This window comes from Phaethon aethereus (assembly GCF_964289735.1).
Source record: "Phaethon aethereus genome assembly, chromosome: 3".
In the NCBI taxonomy this organism is placed as follows: domain Eukaryota; kingdom Metazoa; phylum Chordata; class Aves; order Phaethontiformes; family Phaethontidae; genus Phaethon; species Phaethon aethereus.
In genome coordinates this window covers 90,347,320-90,370,420 of record NC_138576.1, presented here as the reverse complement: position 1 = coordinate 90,370,420, position 23,101 = coordinate 90,347,320, and the positions used below count along the sequence as shown (strand labels likewise).

Sequence of the window (23,101 nt, the reverse complement as noted above, 5' to 3'; positions counted from 1 at the left end):
CGTTTGTTTTGGCTGGTTTTCACAGGTTCTTTAAAATACCGACCTTAACCGCAGGAGGAATCTCCAGTAACTTCCGCACTGATGCCCCTGAAAATTCCTTCTGTGAGATGGAACTGTGGATATTTGATTTCAGTGGGCTGGAGGCCATGAACAAAGCAGGGGCTCTGCATGGTGACTGAGCGCTACCACCCTGTGCTGCAGAGCATGAAGGAACAGGACGAACCACCAAATCCAGCGGTCTGTTAAGATCCACAATTTAAAAGAGGAAAATAAATTAAACAATGGGAAAAAATTCAAGAAATCGGAGGTGATACCTAGCAAAAACATTCAACAAACAAGAAGTACGGGTGAGCCCTCACTCACCAGGCCCATGAACCTGCTACAGGCATTTTCTCTTTTTTTAATGATTTCTTTATATTTTGAACCTCATTTCGCAAGTCACTGCCTCTGAGGCAAGACTAGTCCAGTTTTAAGCTGCACAAGTGATGTGCTTCTCATGCCAGAAGAAAAATTGTCTACATTTCAATGCTGGGACCACTTCAGATTCTCCGCTTAGTTGTGTCCCTGAGTTGGCCTTTTCTTTAACAGATACAAAACTAAATGCAAACAGAACACTTTGCAAACACTGAGAGTATAGACACACACACACACATATATATATATATGAGAAACAACACCTTTTTGAAATAGTTGTTCTCTAGATCCACTATACCTGGAAGAGTTTGGTGAATATTTTGTAACTGGTGTCCCAAGAAATGCATCGCGCAACTCTGCGTCAGGGAGAGGATGTGTTACGGCTGGTGGTTCCGTAGCTCTGGGACTAGATTTAAAAGGAAAATGTAAGTGACTTTCAATCCCCTGAAGTCCGTACGTATGAGAACTCAAATTTAGTTGACCGTACCACCTGGAGGAAAATCATCAGACCGCTGCTAGCTTCTTTTCTGCTCTTTACAATTCTGCCTGGGTTTTGGGTAAGAAAAAGGCAGAAACGAGGCAGAAACTGGGCAGGAGGAGGTAAAAGAGTACTATTTGGTCACGCGATCAAGTCTATTAAAATCTGTACACCAATAGGTTTATGGTAATCATAGCTTTACTTTCAGCTACCTTAAATTCTGTAAACACATTTGCCATCATACATATGCAAATATATGCGTTTACAAGATCATCATAGCAGAAGAACTCTCTCCAACTATTACTTATGCTGTGTTGTTTCTTCGCTGTTACATATCGTATGCGCAAAAGAAAGCCAAACAAAGCTTTGTTCAGGCGCACCTTCCCTCCGAAACACTAGTGTCATTCAAATGGATTTTTCCCTCTCTCTCCCAACACATAGCTCAAGACTAAACACTGTGAAAAGGCTGCTTACCTAGCATAGTGCGAGAAACTGGTTGGCTGCTTAAAACCCACCCAAAAGTCCCTAATTTTTGAAAATACATTACGAATGAAAGAATGCACATTTCCTGCGTGAGCTTGTTTTGTTACTGTTGACAATGGTGTTGGTCTTGCGACTGTAAAGCAAGAGGGAAAAAACATCAGCCTCATGTAATCAAAGCCATGGTTAGTTGTCCGCTATATTTCACTCCCTAAAAATTACCTTGACTTAAGACCGATGAAGGCAAACGGTAAGGCTTGGCTCTCTCCACAGCCAGCTTCCTTTGAACTCTAGGCAGGATCTTGCCATATTGGTCTACCGTGGAATTTCTGGCAACCGCTCGCTCTCTCAAGCGAGGATCACAATTGTTCTGGTGCATGAAAAGCGTAAAGCAAAAAGTTAACTGATTGCAAGAAGTTCATCGCTCAGAACTCTCTGCGCTCTTTCTAATTAGTGAATAAATTTCCTCTACAGGTCGAGGAAAATGCACCCACTGCACACACCAGCAGCAAGTTCTGCCCATCAGCATGCACCAGCTTCGCCTGGTAGTTTTGGCAAAGTGGAACGAAGACTAGAGGAATAACAGAACCCACAACTTCAAAGTAAAACACCTCTGGCACTCTCCAGAACCTTGTTCTGTTACACTTGCTGTCACCTGCAATTCTCAAACGGCTGACAAAACACCAGGCTCTCCCTTGTTTTCCCCCAATATATATGAAGCACCAACACTAAACGTCCGTGTCTAACTGTATCCTCATTCAGACACCACAAACCCAGTTAGGACACATGCAACTAATTCCACATTCTTTGCTTAATTCTAGCCGCAGGCTGGGCTGCCTGTTGGTCTGAGGAACACTCTCACTTTTCCTCCGACATTTCAACTTACGGAAGGCTAATTCTAATCTTTGCTTGCATGCCTCGGCATTACAGTCTCAGTTTACTGAGTTCCAACTAACTGGCTTTGGGAACGTCCTCTGCTAATACCTATTGCGCATTTTGTGCAGTTGAGTTTGCCGTCAGGAATGCACGAAGGGGACAGAACAAGTACAACTACGCAATGACGTTTGCAGGGAAACAGCGGAACTAAGGTCAAGCAGCTTTCTGGACTAGGACGACAGGAAGCCGTTCTGACACCCAAAACGCTAAGGTACAATTTCCTAAAATGACAGAAAAGGCGTGAAGCATTTAAATTCTAATGGGTTTAAATTTTAGGCTGTTCAAATACCGTATTATCATGTAGTGGTAATCCTTTACAAGGATAATGCACAGACACGCGACACGCAGTAGCAGCTTAATTCAGCTGGTGTTCTGATACTTCTCTCCGGTGAAATGATCCTTCATAAATTTTTACTTTTTTCTTTTAGGTTCTTTGTTTGTTTGTTTGCTTTTAAACACATTCAAAAGTATCCTTTCCTTCTAGGCATATTCATTACACCCAAAGCAATTTCTACACATTAGAATACATATGGGGTATTCCCACCTTTTTCTGAAAACGGGTTTCAGACAAGGGAAACACACCAAATACTGCTTACGGTGGCCAACAAAACTCCTAACCAAGCTTCCTGACCACAATTCTGAAATTTGTCTTACTAACATGCAAAAGAAATCCCTGCTCAAATGCATCACAGGTCTCTGAATGATTGAGAGGTAGCAAAGGGTATTAAAAACGTTCTTGATTTACCAAGTTTTTTCCAAACTGGAGTCATGATCAGAATATCTCATTTGAATGTAAGAGTCTACATCAGGCTTGCAAAGGAAACAGTCTACATGCTAGGCCAGCTTGCCAAGAAATTTATTTTAGCACCACCCTGTGCAGAAGTGTTCTCTGCCCTACCACACTTCCACAAATCTAGTGAAGAATCCAGGAGACAGGAAGATGAGGCCAGCAGGAAGACTGCTCTCCCTGTCCTACTACTTGCTCCACTGGGCAATGACTAGCTAGCTGATCCTTCAGCTTAGTTCCTGCCTGGGGGAAGATGGGCTGTGCACCACATAGGCTCCATCTCTCATGAAACTCTTCAGAGAGAAAGGGAGGTGCACTGCAGATGGGAAGCCTATGACAGAGGGGGGTGAAGTCACTATGGGGGGAGAAAGCAGACAGAAGGTCGTGGGTGTCATAAGACAAAGGTGATTAAGGTGTTGCAGCAACAAGAGGGCCGTCTAAGAGGAGAAAACTGGGCTACTGTAGCTTCCTTGGAAGCAAATGATCCTGTTTAGTGCAGCAAGCTGATGTTTGCAATAGCTCGCATCCGAGTGAGACACCCCCCTCGTCAGCTACTGCACTGGACCTAACGCTTGAGAAAGTGATGGGGATCAAGGTCGTTCTGAGGGAAAGACGCTTTCTGCTGCGCATGACCAGCACGGACTGCACACTTCCTTGTGCCTATCTGTGGCGCAGGATTAATAGACGGGTCTCTAAAGACAGATCTGCTGGGGCTGTTGCCAGTCAGGCTCAAGATGGACGTATTTCCCCCTTGATTCCCTGATGTGCACTCACCTGACTCAAACTGGATGGCTCAACATCAACTAGTCTCGGAGACAGCAAGCCAGCTACAAGACACCTCTTGTAGCTCTCATGAATGGCTTCTCTTATTGCAGGACCCTGTTTCTTTAAAAACTTCAAGGTCTGAAACATCAATCGAGCATTACAGATTAAGACAGCACTATTATTCAGTCACTGAGGTTCTGGGTTAACCACTAAGAGAAATAATAGAAATGTTCAGGTAAACTGTCAGAAAGCTTGCATCAGTAATAAGCTTTAGGTTTGCAATCTGAGTAAGTGGTACTACGTAGAGTCTTAAAGCTGGCAGACAAACCGTTACAGATTCTTTCAAAAAATCCTGTACGACAAACTATCAGCCCTTGCAATGCTTAGTTAAGCATTGTTTAGCTTCTCTGTCAATATACAGGCCTTTCTGTTTCCATGAACGCTGACACAAAATACGTTCTATGTAAGCTAAAACTAACACACAACTTCAAATCACACTTTGGAAGATCCTTTCTATGCTTGTTTGTGCAGAAGCTGATGCATGTTGGAAATATTTAGTGAGCTCAAACTTAATGCAAAGTTCTTTGTCACAATCTGCGCAGTGGCTCCGAACTTATACTTCGGCCAAGTTTGGGAGAAAAAAACATTTCATTTCTTCTCCAACAGTTAAATAATTTTCCACTTTCTCCATTCTGTCCACCTTTTTCAAGTTAACCGGGGATCAAAACCCTAACTCCGGACTATGCAGGCAGTTCCACTGAGGGGTAGTAAAGAAGTAACAGCTTTCCCCGACTTCCACAACATCTTTGTTCTTGCTCCGGGAGCAGCGTTCTATTCCTTTCTAGACATTCAATCCCCGACCGTGCTTCAACAGGAGACAACGGTAGTTTTACAGCCCCAAGAGTGCACCTAAAACGTTACCCTTTGCATAAAACTGGCAGGACACAACTGCAATTATGCGCGTGGGTGGGCAGGACGAGCATAAAATGGTCTCTGACACTCAAAGCCGCGCAATAGAAAACTTAGACAAGGTACGTCTCTTGACATTCTCGGTAAAGACACAGTAAAAGATCACCTCCTTCTGGAAGCCGGTGCAAGTCACATGAACAACTCCGCAGGTCAGCAAGCACGTAACATCTGCAAAAACAAGGAACGTTTGACAACCTCCCATACTCTCACAGCCAGGTTATGACCAGATTACAAGTTTTAAACAGCAGTGTCTGGAAAGACATAACTGAGGACCCATTTTCTTCATCAGATCACTTACAAACCTGTTTTAAAAAACAATTACTGCGTGCAGAAATTTTATCTCTAGTGCTATTGAGGCGCTGTGCTTTGAGCTTCCGTTCAAAGTCATTTCGTTTTATGACCGCCACCACTTCACAGGCTACATGACAAGAGCACCAAAACCCAAAACTCAGCAGACTGTCAGAGACGTTCCACAATATTAAATAACTTGTTAGTACAATGTAATCAGAGTTGGGTTTGGGGGGAGGTTGTGTTGTTTTGGTTTGGTTTTTGACTGACAAACAATGAACAGGAGAACCAATTTCACAACCAAAAGCAGTGAAATACCTACCAAAATTATAGTTCCTTGGATGAAAAAACTGCTCAGGTGGTGGATAAGAAGGACGAGCTCCCCGACTTAGACTCCGCTCATGTACCAGAATATCCAAAAGGAGGTTTGGAGAAGTCATGCTTATCACAGTGTCCAGTGACCACAATCCAAAGTAGGGGCAGTCATGAAGGAATTCTTCTGGCCTTAAAGAAAACAAGTGCATAAGCTAAAGGCCGGCATTCAAATGAAGTTTTTGGAGGGGTATTGAAAACAATGTAAGAAAAACCTACCTTAGTGAATCTGGCATTTGAGCATGATACCAGCGATTAATGTCAAATACAGCCAAATAAGCAGATGGTTTTCCCTGACCACATGTATTCACTTGCCAAGTGAAGACTGACACACTGGTCTCGGGAGATATTACTGTAAAAGACAAGACATTGTTTCTTATGTGTAGAAAAGATGATCTCTCTGATATTTTCAAAACACCACTTTCTGTTTTGGCTTCATTCTGTTCTATCCCTCATGAAACACAACACTTACTAAGAATAATCAAAAAAATGTCTGGAATAGCAAACACCTCTGTGATAGGTTTCAGTCATACTGCCCCTTTTTCTTGTTCAAATGGTATCAGTTCTAAGCCAAAGCAAACACACAATTATTAGCTAATTAAGTTTTCCAGACATTAACAGTTGATCAAGACGTTTAGCTAGACAAATAGTTTAGGGAAAAAAATATGCTAGGGACACGTACATTGCTACTTTCAGAAAGCATACAACTATTTATCATGTACACTCGTATCAATCAGTAGGCATTCACAATTTCCAGATTTGAGTCAACTGCAAGTTTTAAGACTAGCCCCTTTCCAGCATATATTGAAGTAAAGAAAACTGAACACAGTATTCAAGGTGCAGCCTCACCACTGCCGAGTACAGGGGGGTGATCACTTCCCTACTCCTGCTGGCCACACTATTTCTGAGACAGGATGCTGCTGGCCACCTTGGCCACCTGGGCACACTGCCGGCTCATGTTCAGCTGGCTGTCGAACAACACCCCCAGGTCCTTTTCCACCAGGCAGCTTTGCAGCCGCTCTTCCCCAAGCCTGTAGCGTTGCATGGGGGTGTTGTGACCAAAGTGCCCTGGCACTTGGCCTTGTTGAACAATTGACCTCGGCCTATTGGTCCAGCCTGTCCAGATCCCTCTGTACAGCCTTCCTACCCTCAAGCAGATCAACACTCCTGCCCAGCTTGGTGTCTTCTGCAAACTTACTGAGGGTGTGCTCGATCCCCTTCTCCAGGTCAACAATAAAGATATGAAACAAGACGGGCCCCAAAACCGAGCCCTGGGGAGCAGCATTTGTGACTGGCTGACAACTGGATGCAGATGCAGATACAGGTTTGAACAGAAAAAAAAAAGATCAGGTAACATTCCTAAGCAATGGAGGGAATGATCTTGTTGTTCAAAGACGACAGCTGGAGGAATAAAGGGACTGACCAGCATTATACACATGACCCCACCATATATCACTATAGCATTTCAGCAAGCACAAAATAAAACCTATTTTTCCCCTGAAAGAAGTCCCACATCACTTAAGCACACAGTTTTTCTTTTTAAATAAGCCCAACAAGCTAGTCTATGCAGACATTTAAGACCTTCAGCCTGTGGGTACAGAACAGCATTCATTGCTTAGATTCCAAAACCATTTATTGTAGAATAACCAAACACGGACATCAGAACAAACCTTCATTAACGCTATCCTCGCTGTCAACGCATTTGTGAAATTTTTCTACAGTCTGGCAGCTGAGTAATTTAATATTGCTCGTTTGCCCTCTCGAGGGAAAGACTCCACCCATGAGATCTAAGCTGTACCTTTCATCACAGAATTCCAAACCCTGGGGAAAGAATAAAAGAGGAGGAAAAAGGTCATTTTGAGATTAAAACATACAGTATACCTAAATATGAACGAATGTCTCTCTCTGACATAATATGCATATTATACTGTGTATTTCCCTTGAGTTCTTTATTACGGTAAATAGCAGGTACAACTGACATGCAAGAGAATTAAATGTCAAATCGTAATGGGTAAGTTTGGCTCTGAAGGCTTTGCACAGCTCCAAAATGTAGCATTTCCCTAACGTTATTCAGATCGGAAGATGTTTTGCAGAATTCTATGCGGCATCAAGGCTTCTTTACAAACCTAAACGTATATTTACAAAGCGATACCTGAAATAATACAACAGATATGCACGCAAAGCTCTTTGCTCCATGTCTTGATTACAGAACCGATGGAGTTAGAAAAGTCGTGGCACTACAGCAGCTAAAGCTCTGTTGAGAGCTCTTCTCTGCAGGCACACCACTGGAGAGAACATGCACCCCTCTGTCGCAACTATGAGGCCTTCTTACTGGTTCACAATCTTCTTTCAAACCACGTCAGCTCTTACCAGCTCCTCCTCGAAGCTTGTCAGAGACTAACGGGTGAAATATCCCTCAGTTCCTGCACCAAGCACAGCCAACAGCAAAAGGGGAAAACAGAGAGGACATGGGGTGCAGAGTAAGCAAACTACTTTGAGATACACAGAGACCCCGGCAGGATTGTGTTGAAACTCTGCTGCCACCATCTCCCAAGTAAGCACTAACTGAAATGCTCTCTTTGCAAATACAGCATTTGTTCAACCGGTCTACCGCACAACACATGAATGTGTGTATTGTGGACAAATGGCAGCTCTACAACTAAAAAACCACCCAAAACAAACCACAACAACAAAACACCAAACAAAAAAAAAAACCCAAAAACCCCACGCACCACCTAACATAAAACAACCCCCAAACTGATCAGACCACATTCTACCCAAGTTCCCTAAGCTTTCAGAGCTCTCAAATGAACTGGCATGAAACAACACATTCCCAGATGATCTCATGCGCTACATCTAATTTGCCGAATCTGAGAAAAGGCAAGCTTTCTCTTCATAGTTCCAGGAAATAAATATCAAGGCAGTCTAAACCAAAAATAATTTAAAAACCAAAATTAATTCTTTCATTACTGAGAAGAAAAATAATTCTGAAGCACAGCAGCGTATTTTACATTCTCCACCCTGGGGCAAGCAAATCTAAGGGAAGGAACTCCATTGTATGGAAGATATTAAGCACTGTCTTTATCGACCAGTAAAATATGAAGACACTTTTCAGATGAGATGCACTCAAACTTGGCCTGGCAAGTGGGAACAACTCTTACCTTTGCTGCCACTGAGGTCGGACAAGAAACTTGACTCGGCCAGCCATGTAGGCAGACAGTCATGTAGTACTGACCACTCTGTGACTACAAGGAAGTATTCTGAGACTAAAAGTGCCCGCTGTAGAGCACAGATTCTGCCCTAGTGCGTCTTCGGGAGGTTTTGGCGGGTTGGGAGTTGGTTTTGCTGGGCTTTGGTGCTTTTTTTGGCTGTAGGTGTTGTCCCGTCTTGGTATGTGTAAGTGGCTCATCTGGAAGCTAGCTGAAGAACCTGTCTCTTCTCCCCAGAGGGTCCAGCTGTTTCGTTCTCTCTTCCACTTACCTTGTACGACTGGTTCCTCTTTCAGTCTTCCACGACACTCATCACAGGGAAGCGGAAACAGCGGGGCAGTAAACTGCCTCAAACCCAGAGACTGGTGCCTGACACCTCTCACAAGCCTGTGAACGTGTGGCTGGTTGCATGGTCTGCACTGGCTTAAAAGTCTTACATTAAGTACACCACAGCTTTCTCAGGCCACAAACACAGTAACCCTATTTAATCCCTTTGTGTGCTTTTTTTCAACAGTGTCAACTGGAGTTTCTAGTAGATGCATTTTTAAAGGCTGATGAAACGTTTCAACCCTCTGAGGTAAAGACTGACACGCGTCACACCTTTTGTTCGGGAAAATAAGACGGCCAAGACAAAGAACAGCCAAAGACTTGAAGGTCAAACATTTTAGGATTGAAGGGTTGAGACAGAGCAAAGTATCCTATCAACCTGCCAAAGTGCTTAGAGTACTACAAGAGATGCAGCAGAGAACCACAGAGAAAGCCCACGTACAATTAAAAAAACCCAATCAGGGTGCTCTCCTCCTCTAGAGCACGGTATAGTTATGTCATATAAAAAAAACACTGCGCATAAACAAAGACAAAGGGATGACATCCATATCTAGATCATGCTGAATCACTTGAAGATATTTCTACTTTCTCACCATGAGAGAGAATGCATCTTAGAGAAACACCACCTTTTCCAAACACCCAACCCTTACCTAGTCAAAAGCAACGCTTACAAGTGAGGAAGCACCTTTCTGCTATAGAAGGAAAACCAAAAAGATCCAAATGTAAACTCATGCAGAAAATCAAAACGCAGAGTCCCGATAAGAACATGTACCACGCGAGTGTTTAGAAACGAGTACCACGATGCAAGAACCACCCCTATTTCATTCCACACCTATTGAGGACATGCACGAGAAAGTATCAAAATAGGAGGAAAGACTTGCTCTGAAGTGAGATTGCTTTCCCCTCAAAAAGGTTTTGGAAGAGTTCCAAGCATACTACTGAAGACAATTATACATACATTATAAATATTATACACACATTAGACAAATATACATTCTACTGAGTAGAATTATATATACACACAGACAGATGTGGCTTACATCTGTTAGATATCAGAAATATCATGATACCTCATCTATATTTTAAACACACCACCTTTGAAGCCAGTTCTAAAAATTTATGTATGCTCTTCTGACCAAGTCATACCACTCTTTACTGTATGTACATATTTTGCTGGCTTTAAGAGTAGACTGCATAGGTGACCCAGCCAAAAAGTAGAAAGGGTTACCTTTACAGCTACTAAGCTTCAGGATCAACACTTAAGAGACGCTGTAACTACATTTCATTCCAAGTCCAGCTTGCAGAGCTCAAAAGAAAAACAAGAATATAAAAACGAAGATCAGAAAAGGACATGAGGGGGGGAGAGAGAGAGAGAGAGAGGGGGGCCGTATTTTAAGAAAGGGAGACAGAAGCTTATTCAAGCCTGCGGTTTGGTTAAGCAAAGCTACTCAAAGTCCTGTCTTCTCCTCCTACGTGCTATTAATTTGCTGTTTCAGTCAAGAGTAATTTTACGGGTAAAAGCTGCTGCTTCTTCAGGAATTGAATTTATACGAGCCCTTTACAGACGAATCTAGCTGGAACACACGACACTGCAGTATACAATTGTATGGCTTGTTTTCAAAAAGTATGGCCATAGGCCATGCCCGAGAAGCTCAGCAAACCATTTCTTTTTTTAGAGGTCTCGGAATTGTGATGGTAACTATTAGCCCTGACAACTTAACTGACACGCACTTAGAGAAAATGACTGTTTTCTTCCTCTCACATACATGCACGTCTTACCTCATACATGACTTGTCCTGATGCCAGGCGTTTTCTGTCACCAAATTCTAACTGCAACAGATGTAAACTCACAACATCACCTTCACTGAAAAAGGTAAAAATGAGGAAATTTGATGACAAAGCTGCTTTGTAGTCCTCATTATCATTTTATTAGATCTAGACTGAAGTATTCTTAAGAGTGTGTTCTTGCTGAAAAGAAAAACACCACTTCCCAAAACATCACGATTGGTCACATTTAGCTGCTAAAACATAAAGGAGGACGTTCTGACACTAGCACACTTTGAGGGGCAAATGCTAACCATACAATTTGGAGGCTTTAGCATGTTGTATGGACTAAATAATGTTGGAAATAGTGTGGAAATAGTGGAAATAGAATATCTCTTCACTTCTTCATGGTGAAAAGCTCTCGATCAAAACTGCTTTAAAGTCAAACTTAAGCAGACTGCCGCTCCATGAACACCTGAGCTGGTTAAATAGCTTCCCGGTGCTGGAAGAGAGAGCTCTTTCTCCCCGTCCCTTCCCACCAAAGTTCCAGTCCCTCTCTTGCATACACTGCACCCTTCCACATACTGATTTGATTCATTAGCCCAGCAGGCAACCGGTGACTTTTCTGCTGACCAGTGATCGTTCTCTGCCAGCTGAGCCGAACCGGCTCGTGAAGGCTCCAAAGACTGCTAGAGTTGCCGCAAGGGAATCGGCAATACTGTCACCTCCCTCCTTTAGGGGCAGCAGGCTGTTATATCGGCACGTTTACTGGGCTAGATCTGCAGCCTCAACTACTTTTAACAGTAATTTAATACCGTGGTGCGAATATCAAACAAGCCATGAAGCAGTCGTCAAGAAACAAAGGAAATCATTTAAGAACGCAAGCACAAAAATACAGCTGCTGTTGCTTTGCGTTCTTTTCAGGAGGTAGGAACTACTAGGTCCCTCTTCACGTCCGTTAAAGCCTGTCAAAATTGCCTTGTAAGCGTAACACCTTCCCTACCTCAGACAACCTCCCACACAGCTACATAAACAAAAGCAATACACATGTACCAACTGTATGTCAACAAATATATTTTTAAAAAAAAGTCAGTGGCTTCCAGTAAGTTTCAATTCACCTTTCTTGTGTAGACTGAACAGCCCACAAGTAGCAACACTTGCGAGGATCATTCTCAGGCTCTTGAAAAGTGACAGCATAGACAGGAATCCTTCCTCCTTCAAGCTGAGAGTGGTGCCTACAGGGTTCAAGAAAAAAGAAGAAAGGTCAGCCCGCTGGCACAAACTGCAGAAGGGCAGAAGCATCTTCTGAGAAAAGAGCACCTTACATGCTTATCCTCAAAGCACAAAAGGTCATAATTCCGGCTCAGACAAGTGAGTCAAGGAAGCCACTACGTTTTATGCAACAGTCAGGAGGTGAGGAAATTACTGTCCATCAAATGCAATAACCTGGGCTAACGTCCTACTCTGCCTGAGGACAAGGAACACAAATGACTACTTCAGCTGCCACGCAGAAGATTGGTCCTGCTCTTGTAGCCTACTTCAATATTGAACTTAAAAAGCAGCCTAGCTCCTGAACAAATCTAAAATGGCACCAAACAGATGTAGTTCCTCATTTCTTCACTTGGACGACGTAAACCATTTTCTCTTCCAGGCTTCTGAACCGTATCTGCACCTTCACAATCCATTCTTGCCCCCTAACTATTCCTCCACTGTCTTTTTACGCATCCAATAGTTTCTGGTCAGTCACTGCAGATGTGCTTAAGGGAATCCCTATCTGAATTTGGTCAAGTATTTCAAGTGCGATTGCTCTGTGGCAGAGTTAAAAACTTCTCGTTTGTATTGCTTATAGATTTATGCGTCCCTTATGCTCATCTACAAGTCTTCCAAGTAAACTTTCATTCACATGCATCATTGCCTTGGAAGGGGTCAATCCCCTACGTCAGTCAAGGCTGAAATGCAGGAAAGAATCTACTTTCTGGCACAGATCAGCTACTGGTTTTTCATGTCTCACTAGTTTCACCCTGGACACTTTAGAGAATATTATCACCAAAAGCGCATTCTTAGCATACTTAAGCCTTTCCATGTATGCCCCAATGGCAGCAACTGGTGCTGCAACATAATTTCTAAAATCTCTTTCATCAAAATACACACATTTCCTGGTTTCACTGAATTCTACCGAGAGGACACACTGTCTTACAGAACTCAGCTCTATCGCACCCTAACTGCTTGACGTCACCCCAAAGGAGCATGCTTTCCACGATTCCTCAATCCACAGGCACAAGAAGGAAAACAATGCTAGTCCATGGGGGAGAAGGCGGTCCACTTAATCCATGTAGGACTTAGCAGTTGTCTCAGAAGAGGATTTCCAAACATTCCAAGGTTATAATCAAAATTCCAGTCCCTGAAAAAGGTCTCTCTCCTAAATTAACATACTTCCTTCAGCAAGAAAATTGAGACCCCTCCCCATCCTGGCATGGTCAAGGGTACAGGCCTACTTACTCCCGCTGCAACGTTTTCATACTCCATAGTGACAGGTAGCCATCTGAAAAACCCACAACGAGCTGATTGCTTCTGCTTATGTAGCACAGGGTTGATATTGCTGCTCCTGAAGGATTTTGTAATTGGAAACAGAGATGTCTTCCTTCTCTGGTCACAGTTTCTCTTCTTTGTGGAACTCCAGCAGGGATTCTAGTGACGACTTCTAGATCTACACACACAAAACCACACAATAAATGAATGCGGTATGCCATTTTAAACACTGACGTGACAACAGGTATAATCTACTTCTACCGTCCCAGGCAAAACACCTGTTTATGCAACACTTCTCTTGCTATTTCCATGCTGGATGCGTTCAAAGAACATTAAGAACTCTCTGACGCGATGGGTATTCTCACTCGTATTTCAAAACCTGGTAAAAGTGTGACCTTCATAGACAAATTCTTCTTGCGCTCTGTAAATCAGAGGAGTCTGGGCCTCATGATGAAGCTATCTATCTGAAGTGACATCTACTCCTGAAGCCGCTGCTGTAGTAGCCGAAGCAGCGTATGCAATCGGAGTACACAAATCAGAGATTTCATTCATCCAAATGCGTGGTTTTTCATACGTCAGATGTATTTTAAAAAACGAGCCCCAATTTTGCCCCAAGTCAATTTGCAGAAGCACAAGAACATTCCGGAGAAATAGGGCACCTCTGACACAACTCCCTATCAGGCAGCTGCACCGACTCAGATGCTACAATTCCTACACCTCACTGGCAAGAATCATAGCGACATAGGGGTCGGGGTGGGAGGGAGGCATTTAGAGCACTGGGAGGAATATTAAGCCGCTCCCATTCTTAATCAGTTGAGGACTATACGGTGTCAAACCACCATCTGCAATCAGCAGTCGTAAATGTCTGCACACTAGTATCTTCAAAGTGGGACGTGTATTGTTTATTTAAAAGACGCACCTTTCCTTCCTTTCAAATTCGAGTTTAAAACCTGCAAGCTTACCCAATGCTTCTGCTTCATTCTGATGGCAAGACAAAACATCCAAGCAAAGGTCAACCAGAAGTAGATGACCAGCATCTGTAGCCACTGCTGCCACTCCAAAGAGCCATCGCAGACTCCGATGTAGGTGCCCAGTGCTCACGCTGGGTCCTCCGTCATTAGTTATGGGTTCTACAGCAGTTACCTACAGGAAAACTACAAGTTGCTATTCAAGCTGTTTGACAAGCTGAAGAGAAATCATTCAGAAGTGAAGCCAGAATTAGCACATCAGAAACAAGACAATAAATACAGGATCGTCGGACTCGGAAGCAAAGCCTTGTTTCCAATTACATCAAGGTGGGGGGGGGGGGAACAGAAGGCCCTCTACAAAAACCTGTTCCTGCCTTCCACTTACTAGAGTTCCTACAGTTACCTAACTGAATTAACTTCACCTTAAAGTTGGGAATTCTATTCCTAGAGCTTACCAATTTCCACCTCCTCCGTAGAAATAATTAACTCTAAGAAAGCACAGAAAATCAGTTCTATGCAAGAAACTTTATCATATTTAAGGGACTTAAGTAAGAAAAAGAAAACTAAATCTAGTTCTCCCACTGCCCACAGCCCATCAGCACTGCCATACAGCCGGTGTCACCTTTGCCAAACAGGCATTAGGATAAGCCATGGCTGTCAGTCAGACGAGGCGGCGGGCACCCGCACTACAGCTATACAACAAAAGAACTAGCGTTCAGCCTTCTTACAAGATGCAACACAACGGAAAAAGCTTTACGTCAACAACAAAGTTTCACATGAAAAGAACACAAAGAAGTGAGCACCACAAGGTAGGCCATGTTTTTATATCTTTCTTTTTACCCCCAGAGTTGGGGAAAAATATCCAAATCCCTAAGCCCCAAAGCTTTCTCCTTTCCCGTATCAAGCGCTTACTATGACTACACGGCCTGGCAATCTGCTACAGAATTTACCTTTCATCTTGGTCACAAGAATTCTAATCTTAGCAGTACCTATTAGTAGTTCAGGCACCTTTAATTTGTTGCAGGTTTCCAATCTGTCAGGTGACTCACTAAAGGCTCTTTTTGCCTGTCCTAAGTCAACATAAAAACCTGCTGTGCTCTGAAGCCACCTGCTTGCTAGTCTGAGATTTGCAGGAATGTGCCCAAGCCATCTACTGCACAACTGCGGAACTTGGACATATTTTAAAGGCAGTGTTTCTGACAGAAATCAAGCATGTAGGAAACATATGTTACAGACAGTTTGAAGAGTGGGGTGGGGTTTTTTGTTCTTCTCTCTGGCCAAAAAAAGGTATTTTTCAATGCCTTTTTGTGCAAGTGGAGAGTTAGGTAACTATGTGCTCTACAATAAAACCAGAAAACTTGCTTCACTATCAGTAAACTCAAACGATAATGGTACCGTTAAGTCCAGGATTTTACATCAAGGCTGTCTTGACGGGGTACTCGGAAGTGACAGCGTCTTAAGGCAATATAGAAAAAATTCCTCCTACAAAGAGACGCTCCACAGCTTTCCCTGCAACAGGACTATGCAGCACCTAACCACCTAAAAGCTTCGTTTCTCCAACTAAAAAGTACGCACCCTTCCTGGAAGAGCAACTGCTTTAACCACTTTTGATATTCCAAGGTCGTACAGGCAGAGAACGCTTCCCTCGGCTTCTTCCAACCCAACCAGTAGTCCAGTTCTCTTCTGCCAGGAAAACTCCTTTACCACACGAACAATGGGAGGCTGTTCATTCACGCCGCCAAAACGATGTGCCGAGAGCCGCTCTCCTGTCACAGAGTTCACGACCTCAAGTTGAGGACCACACGCCAGCCATGCTAGGCGCTTTCTCCCTGTAAGAGAAAAGCAAGCTGACTATGGCCCATCTCCAAGAGAAGGTTGAAAACAACTGAAAAATCACAGTCACTGCCCCTTTCCTTCAAGAAAAGTACCTAACAGAGGAAGACTGACTTACCTCACTTGGGTCAATTATTTAAAGTCGCCTACTGAAATCCTCAGGCAACGCATCTTAGAATTAACAACCTTCTTATTTTGCATTTGTACTTGCCATTCCTGCACTGAAGAATTCTGATCATTTGCGATAAAGATTACAATATATTGATCTACAGTCTTTATACCATGTTTGGCTTGTTTTTGCTAGAAATCACCTGAATACATACGGGAATACAACTCTTGGAGCATACTTCTGACGCAACAAATCTAAACCAATCCATTTCTAGTTTCTGAGTTTTACTTGACACATGCCTACTTTGGGCAGGGGTTTGGACTTCAACAAGAAACTATCTTAAAATGGGCACTGTTTGAGCAAACTTAGGCTTTTACACGTGCCGATCACAGAAAGAATGTAGCACACTTTGTTTCACTGAGCTACTTCAAGCTCCAAGGAAGTCTTAAGTCAATTACTGCATTTACAGTCCGGTAGATGGACTCTACCTGGGCTTAACAGAAGCCTAGACATCCAGATGGGCACTCAGCTCTATCCAGTTTCAGATCACCCAGAAACTCAACTACCTAATCTGCTCAGCCACTTCCAGCAGCTCTCACTGGCTCCTCATCTGCACCCCATTAAGTACTTGGGAGATATGGGGCTGCGGCGCTGAACAGGGTTATCCTCTTCCTTCTGTTTTCATTCAGACTAGAAAAGAAAAATGGGGGGGGTTGCCTCTGCAACACTGCAGAAGAACTATTTCTGCATGTGACGTTGGATGGTCCTAGAGCTTGAGCTGGTATAAATAAATACAGCCCAAAGCAACACTATTACTTTTTTGAAAACTGCCTTTTGTTTAATGAAAAATGGAGGAGGGCCCACTGACTGAGCATAGTAACTAAGTGAATTATTTTAATGGCACAAGACCAGTGCAAGCTGTTGTAATGTCAAAGTTTAACTATTTGCTTTTGTTAATTGAACACCTAATGCTAGTGTTTTACTATTAGCATTTTTAATCGTTAAAACATCCTTTTTGTTCTCTCAAAACCTGATGCGTCTTAACAGCACCAACCTGACACAGCTGATACCGTGACCCTACGCGTCAGGTAACCTCCAGGCAGTGACAACTTTATACCTAAAAACTAAAGGAAAATGCTCACCTCCAGAAAACTTCCCGCACAGCACAGAACCTGGGGTTATTCCGTCTTCCGCAAGGGCCTGGATAGTCCCCTCGGGAAACTGCAGCAGACTGCTCGTTACCTGAGCCGTTAGGTCTCCCATTCTTCACTGGAAATAAAGGCAAAAATGCAAAACCAGACTCATGTCAGCCATAAATATTTCCGAGATTGACAGAAGTTTCATCAGTACGCTCTGAAAAATCTCCTCCACATCGCCTGTAGCTCTTTTCCTTAAAAAAATGGCACTCAGGACAGCTTTTGATCCCACAGCAGAGCAAAAGGAGAACCCGTTGCTTTCCCGATGCCTGTGAGATCACCAGCAAAAGGCATCACAGAGGTACTGACAAGGTAAGTAACAGGAAAAAACACAGTACACCGAGTTCAAGTCTACTCACATAGGCTAGTAAGACGGGGCCTGAGAAAAATCGTATCTTAAAAAGCTTCTCAGTAACAGGTATAAGTTTCCATTTGTCCTTTCCCTTGGTTTTATACCATATCATTTATTGTCAGTTGTCTTCTAGTAGATTTCATGCATCATTTATGTCTTGTTCACTTTTGCATGTTTATTCTGAACATTAAGGAATACTAAGTTCTTAACTACCTTCACTCTCAAATTCTTCCAGAAAATGTACTGTTGATATTTTCACATTACGAGCAATACAGACTTTCAGAGCTCATCAGTTAGAAAGTAGTTTTCCGTACTCTGACAACGTAAACATAACGCAGCACTTCGAGGCACTGATTTTTTCCCTGGGCTTGAATCCTTGTATTGCTTATTCCAGTCCCTTCCTTCCTATCGCCTGTCCTTCCCGGCAGGAATTAACAAAAATTTCCTTTATTTTTTTGGGGGGAAAACTTAAAAGCTGAAGCGTTTGACACGATTACATAGGAGGCCAAATAAGAGATACTCCATAGACGTGCGAATACAAACGGCTTGAAGTATCCATGTTTTGCAAGTTCTGTGCGTTACTGAAAAAGCCCCCGGAAGACAAGACAGTTTAATTATCTTGCTCAAACAGCACTGCTTTCTTCATGAAGTCTCAAAAGGCAGGCAGTACGCGTCGTTCACTGTTCCCGGCTGTTACACACGCGGAGCAACTCAGGCGTCAAACAGAACCCTTACTCTGTACTACGAAGCACTACAGCCAGCCACCTAAATGTGCACACAAAGCCTTGCTGCATTAACTGCAGCACACGTGTTCTCCTGCAACTACAGTTTTAGGATTGTTTCTTCCAGCGTGCACTAGTAACCTATTTTCCTTACAGCACTGGGGGTTACGGCTAGTTTTGAAGACTACACTCTGGCAGCAACACAAAGCTAGGAAAGGGAAATGTTTATAAACCAATACCGTTTCTATGAGTTGTTACTTCTGCGAAGCAAGGTCATGCTCTGAAACCTGGGCACTGGAATCTACTCGATTGCAAGTCACAAGCACTCTACTTGTGAGCATGTTCCAGCATCTTCTGCCAGCATGAAAACAACGAGCGCGTGAAACACAGCAAGTGTCAAGTCAGGGTAAATCAGGGTCCCGCATGAGGCACAAGTCAACGTTTTGAAAGAAATGTTGCCGATGGCAAAGCCAGCATTGCGGGACGCTGCTGCAGCCAGCCAGCCGGACCACTTTGCCAGAATTTGCCCGAATATTCAGGTGGTCAGTCCTCCTTTAAGGGAGAACCCTGGCTATGACAACATACATTAAGGAGTTTTAAACAACAGCACAAAATTCCCAAAAGAGCATAGATGACTGTAGTGAATAAAAAAGAAATCTTTCCTGTAAATAAGCACCAAGGTGTCTGAAAAACAAGTCTGTGTGGTGAGTACTCCACGAGTACTCACCCAATGGAGATTCGGATTTGATGGGTGGACTGCTGGGCGGATGAGGAATTGTTTGGATGGTCGCATCCAGAGGGTAGTGGTCCAAGCACTCCACGACTACTAATACAACATATCATAGTAGTAGCAAGGTGGTTTTCAGAAAAAGAGTGAACAAGGATCTTCCACTAGGGAAGGTAGCAGCATCCAAGAAAGCTTCTCAACTGCATGCTCTCCGTGAGTCACCCCGCCTTCGCCACTGCCTGCCTGGGCAGGCCAAGAGCACAGAGGGAATGCCTGAACTTTGTGTGGCCAAACTGGAAATCCAGTTTTAACATACTCTACTGGGGAGATTTGAGTTTCTAAACAAACCACTCACCAGCCAAACTCCCCACCAAATCGGAAAGAATTCTGCTCTGCTGGAAAGCTCACACTTTGACACAGTGTACTTCTGCCTACAGCACACATCAAGTGTGCTTACCAGTCCAATAGCACCAGTAAGAACTGTCAAAGAAGTAACACTCCAACACCTGGACCATTCATTAAGTAAATGCAATCATGCGGCAGCTACTAACTGCATATAACAGCATGTGAAAATGCTGGAGCATCAGCCATGCCCGGGTTTCCTCTAGCAAGCCAATGGACATTTTAAACATTTTTGTTCTAGACATCTGGCTCGGCAACATGGAACTAGGAAGGTAAAATCCATCATCAATTATGAGCAGTGCATATAGAGCGATCTGGTTTTTAGGATGTTGTACTTGCATCATTCTGCTAAGCTAAACCAAGGAGTAGTGGGAAATCAAAACAGTGGCAAAATAGAGAGAGTTAGGGTAGAGGCATGAAGCCTCTCCTTTAGGGGATATAGCCAACACTAACTGCATTTCTGCTCTCTTTGAAAACAGCGACTACAATCCCATTCCTCTTTCTGTCTGTTAGAAGGCAGATTAGTGTAAAACGCAACAGGCTCACTCCACGTTCAGGAGTAAGCCGGAATCCAACCTCCCAGCTGTATCCTATACCAAAGTGGTCTGCGTACAAGTTGCCAAAATTACCATTCTTCTTCACCCTCGGTACTTACGACTTCCAAGCATCATCAGCTATTTCCAAGGGAAGGAACACATCACAAGTCGTAGACTGATGATAGAGTTTTGGATTAAAAAGCTCCAGGTGGGAAAAGAAAAAAAGTCAAGCAATTACGTGTTCAAGCAGAATGACATACAGCCAAGCCAGAGTTCTGGGATGTCAGTTGTCGCTGACTGTAGTACATGAAAATCAAAGGCCAACAACGCTGTGGCCTTACTGAAGAAAAAGCTAAACCTATGGTCAGCTGCGCTGAACATACGATTTCACAAAACATGTTGACTTCACTGCCACCACAACAGAGGCCTCGCTGCTGCCTCCCATCCCTCCCTCTACCCTTTTGTTCTCCTACTCTATTCCTGTGGCTTGCCTTGCACTGACTTGAACGCTTTCTAGCGCACTTTATGAGCCAAGTGAACTCCCTAAGCAGACAGGAAACTAACCCAGAAAAGCAGATTGTTTTCCACCAGGTTAGAGAGTTAAACTGGCTTGCAGAGAGAACTAGCAAGCATAAAAGCTGGGACGACGAAACAGGCAGGACAATGTAAATGGGAAGCAGGAGAGGGAATTCGTCCGTCCCCATCTTGAGGCAGTAAGCCGTTGTGCTAGCTCATACGCGTGTGAAACTACATGCTCACTTTGCAAGGATTGAGAAAAACCCCTTTAGTTTTGGAAAAAGCGCTTTACTTGAGAAAAGCACCCAAGACACAGCCAGTCAACTTTTTACTCCCTCTTGCGCCTAGAGGCTCACGACCTCGCTGGGAAAGGCCGCAGCTGACGGGCGTCATTCTTTCCTTCAGCCCGATGTGGAAGCTCAGGGGACTTCAGGGGAGTGTTACTCGGTGATCAGAGAAGGGACAATATTGTGTGGCACTATTCAGATCACGTTTTCAAAGGAAACAGGACAGAGAGTGGGAAGAAGCCCGAGAAGAAGAACAGGAAGAACAGCTACGTTCTTTTCAGAAAAACAGCACCCACTTTGTTGAATAACAGGTAAAGATGACAGTCACAGAATTTTTTGAATTATTATTAATGACTGCTTCAGTGACATTTTCCCCAGAAAAACAGGAAGCAACTCACAAGCACTGGAAAAGCAGTACATGGGAAAGACACTTCGGGCACCTCAGCAGTCAGGTTCAGTGAATTGGCACTTTGCTGTGTTTCACTCCTGCAAGAAAGAGGATTTTGTGAGTTAGCAGGTGATCTAGTGACAACCACTAAGTCACTTCTTTCCCACTAAGGCAGACAAATTCCCCCTGATGTCTGAGGCAGAACCCCTGCATTTAATCCAAACCCCGAGGTTTACTCTAAAAAGCCACTAGCATAACAGAGACGGTCTTCGACAATCAATCAATCAATCAATCAATCAGGCTTATTTCACTCAAGTGCAGCCTACAGGTTGCCTTGCAGAGTTTGTGCGGATGCCCCACAAGCTCTCTGAGTAGCACAAATCTGCGGCAGAAGGTGAATAGAAGAAAGGATTTCAGCTCCCTATGCCAACAACCCCCAACAGCGAAGATCCTGCATCTGATGCAGACCATAGATGCGATTTCCCTTTAAACGAAAAAACAAACCAACCCAACACAGACCAGAAGTTGACACTAGAGCCAGTTTACCCAGATGCCTCCTGTGGCTATACTCCAACACAGCTAGACTTACTCTCAAGAGCTGCAGTCCCTGTCTAACGTGGCTAAGCTCGCTTGCCTCTCACAGCACAAATTCCAGAATCACAGAATCACAATGAAGAGAAGGGCCTTCCAGAATCACTGGAGGTCACCTGGCCCAACCCCCCTGCTCTAGCACGCTCACCTAGACCCCTGTCTAAGACAGACCCCACTGTCATAAGAAATAACAAAAATGTTTTTACAAATATATTATCTAGAAAAGAGAGCCACGTAGAATCCCCATCCTTTATTGGATGCGCGGGGGAACATTGCCACCAAAGTAAGGAAAAGGCTGAGGTACTTAATGCCTTCTGTGCCTCAGTCTTTAGTAGCCAAACCAGGTATCTGCAGGGTATTCAGCCCCCTGAGCGGGAAGACGGGGATGGAGAGCACAATAACGCCCCCCATAATCCAGGAGGAAGCAGTTAAGGACCTGTTAAGCCACCTGGACAGCCACAAGTCTATGGGGCCTGATAGGTCCACCCGAGAGTACTGAGGGAGCTGGCGGAGGAGCTTGCCAAGCCACTCTCCATCCTTTATCAGCAGTCGTGGTTCACAGGGGAGGTCCGAGACGACTGGAGGCTTGCCAGTGTGACACCCATCTACAAGAAGAGTCGGAAGGAGCATCCGGGGAACTACAGGCCTATCAGCCTGACCTCGGTGCTGGGGAAGGTTATGGAGAAGTCCATCTTGAGGGTGCTCACAGGGCATGTGCAGGACAACCAGGGGATCAGGCCCAGCCAGCATGGGTTCAGGAAAGGCAGATCCTTCTTGGCCAACCGGATCTCCTTCCATGACCAGGTGACCCGCCTAGTGGATGAGGGAAAGGCTGTGGATGTTGTCTACCTGGACTTTAGTAAAGCCTTTGACAGTGTCTCCCACAGCATTCTCTTAGAGGAGCTGGTGGCTCATGGCTTAGACAGGTGCATTCTTCGCCGGGTAAGAAACTGGCTGGAAGGCCGAGCCCAGAGGGTTGTGGTGAACGAAGATAAATCCAGTTCACAGCCAGTCACAAGTGGTGTTCCCCAAGGCTCAGTTTTGGGGCTAGTCTTGTTTCGTATCTTTATCAACGACCTGGACGAGGGGATCAAGCGCACCCTCAGTACGTTTGCAGATGACACCAAGCTGGGCGGGAGCGTTGATGTGCTTGAGG

General features: G+C 44.1%; 2 protein-coding genes across 2 annotated transcripts in view; both read right to left on the bottom strand.

Moving 5' to 3' along the window:
- Nucleotides 1-2,514: 2,514 nt before the first annotated feature.
- Nucleotides 2,515-17,855, bottom strand: LOC309404190 (protein ELYS-like; the record flags this gene model as incomplete). The annotated part of the gene is made up of 12 exons (XM_081998574.1): nt 17,371-17,855; nt 15,862-16,115; nt 14,281-14,461; nt 13,289-13,496; nt 11,908-12,024; nt 10,805-10,889; nt 7,160-7,310; nt 5,709-5,841; nt 5,440-5,621; nt 4,936-4,997; nt 3,870-3,998; nt 2,515-2,529 (listed from the first exon to the last, which is right to left on the bottom strand). The coding sequence occupies exons 1-12, from the start codon at nt 17,489-17,491 to the stop codon at nt 2,515-2,517; spliced, it is 1,638 nt and encodes a 545-aa protein (XP_081854700.1). The 5' UTR covers nt 17,492-17,855.
- A 563-nt stretch (nt 17,856-18,418) lies between these two features.
- LOC309404189 (protein ELYS-like) overlaps nt 18,419-23,101 on the bottom strand; it is a gene marked incomplete at its 3' end in the record, with an annotated part of 36,501 nt that continues 31,818 nt past the window's right edge. The window contains exon 12 of the mRNA XM_081998573.1: nt 18,419-18,466. Within this exon, the coding sequence (XP_081854699.1) occupies nt 18,419-18,466 (48 nt within the window). The remainder of the gene's footprint in view (nt 18,467-23,101) is intronic.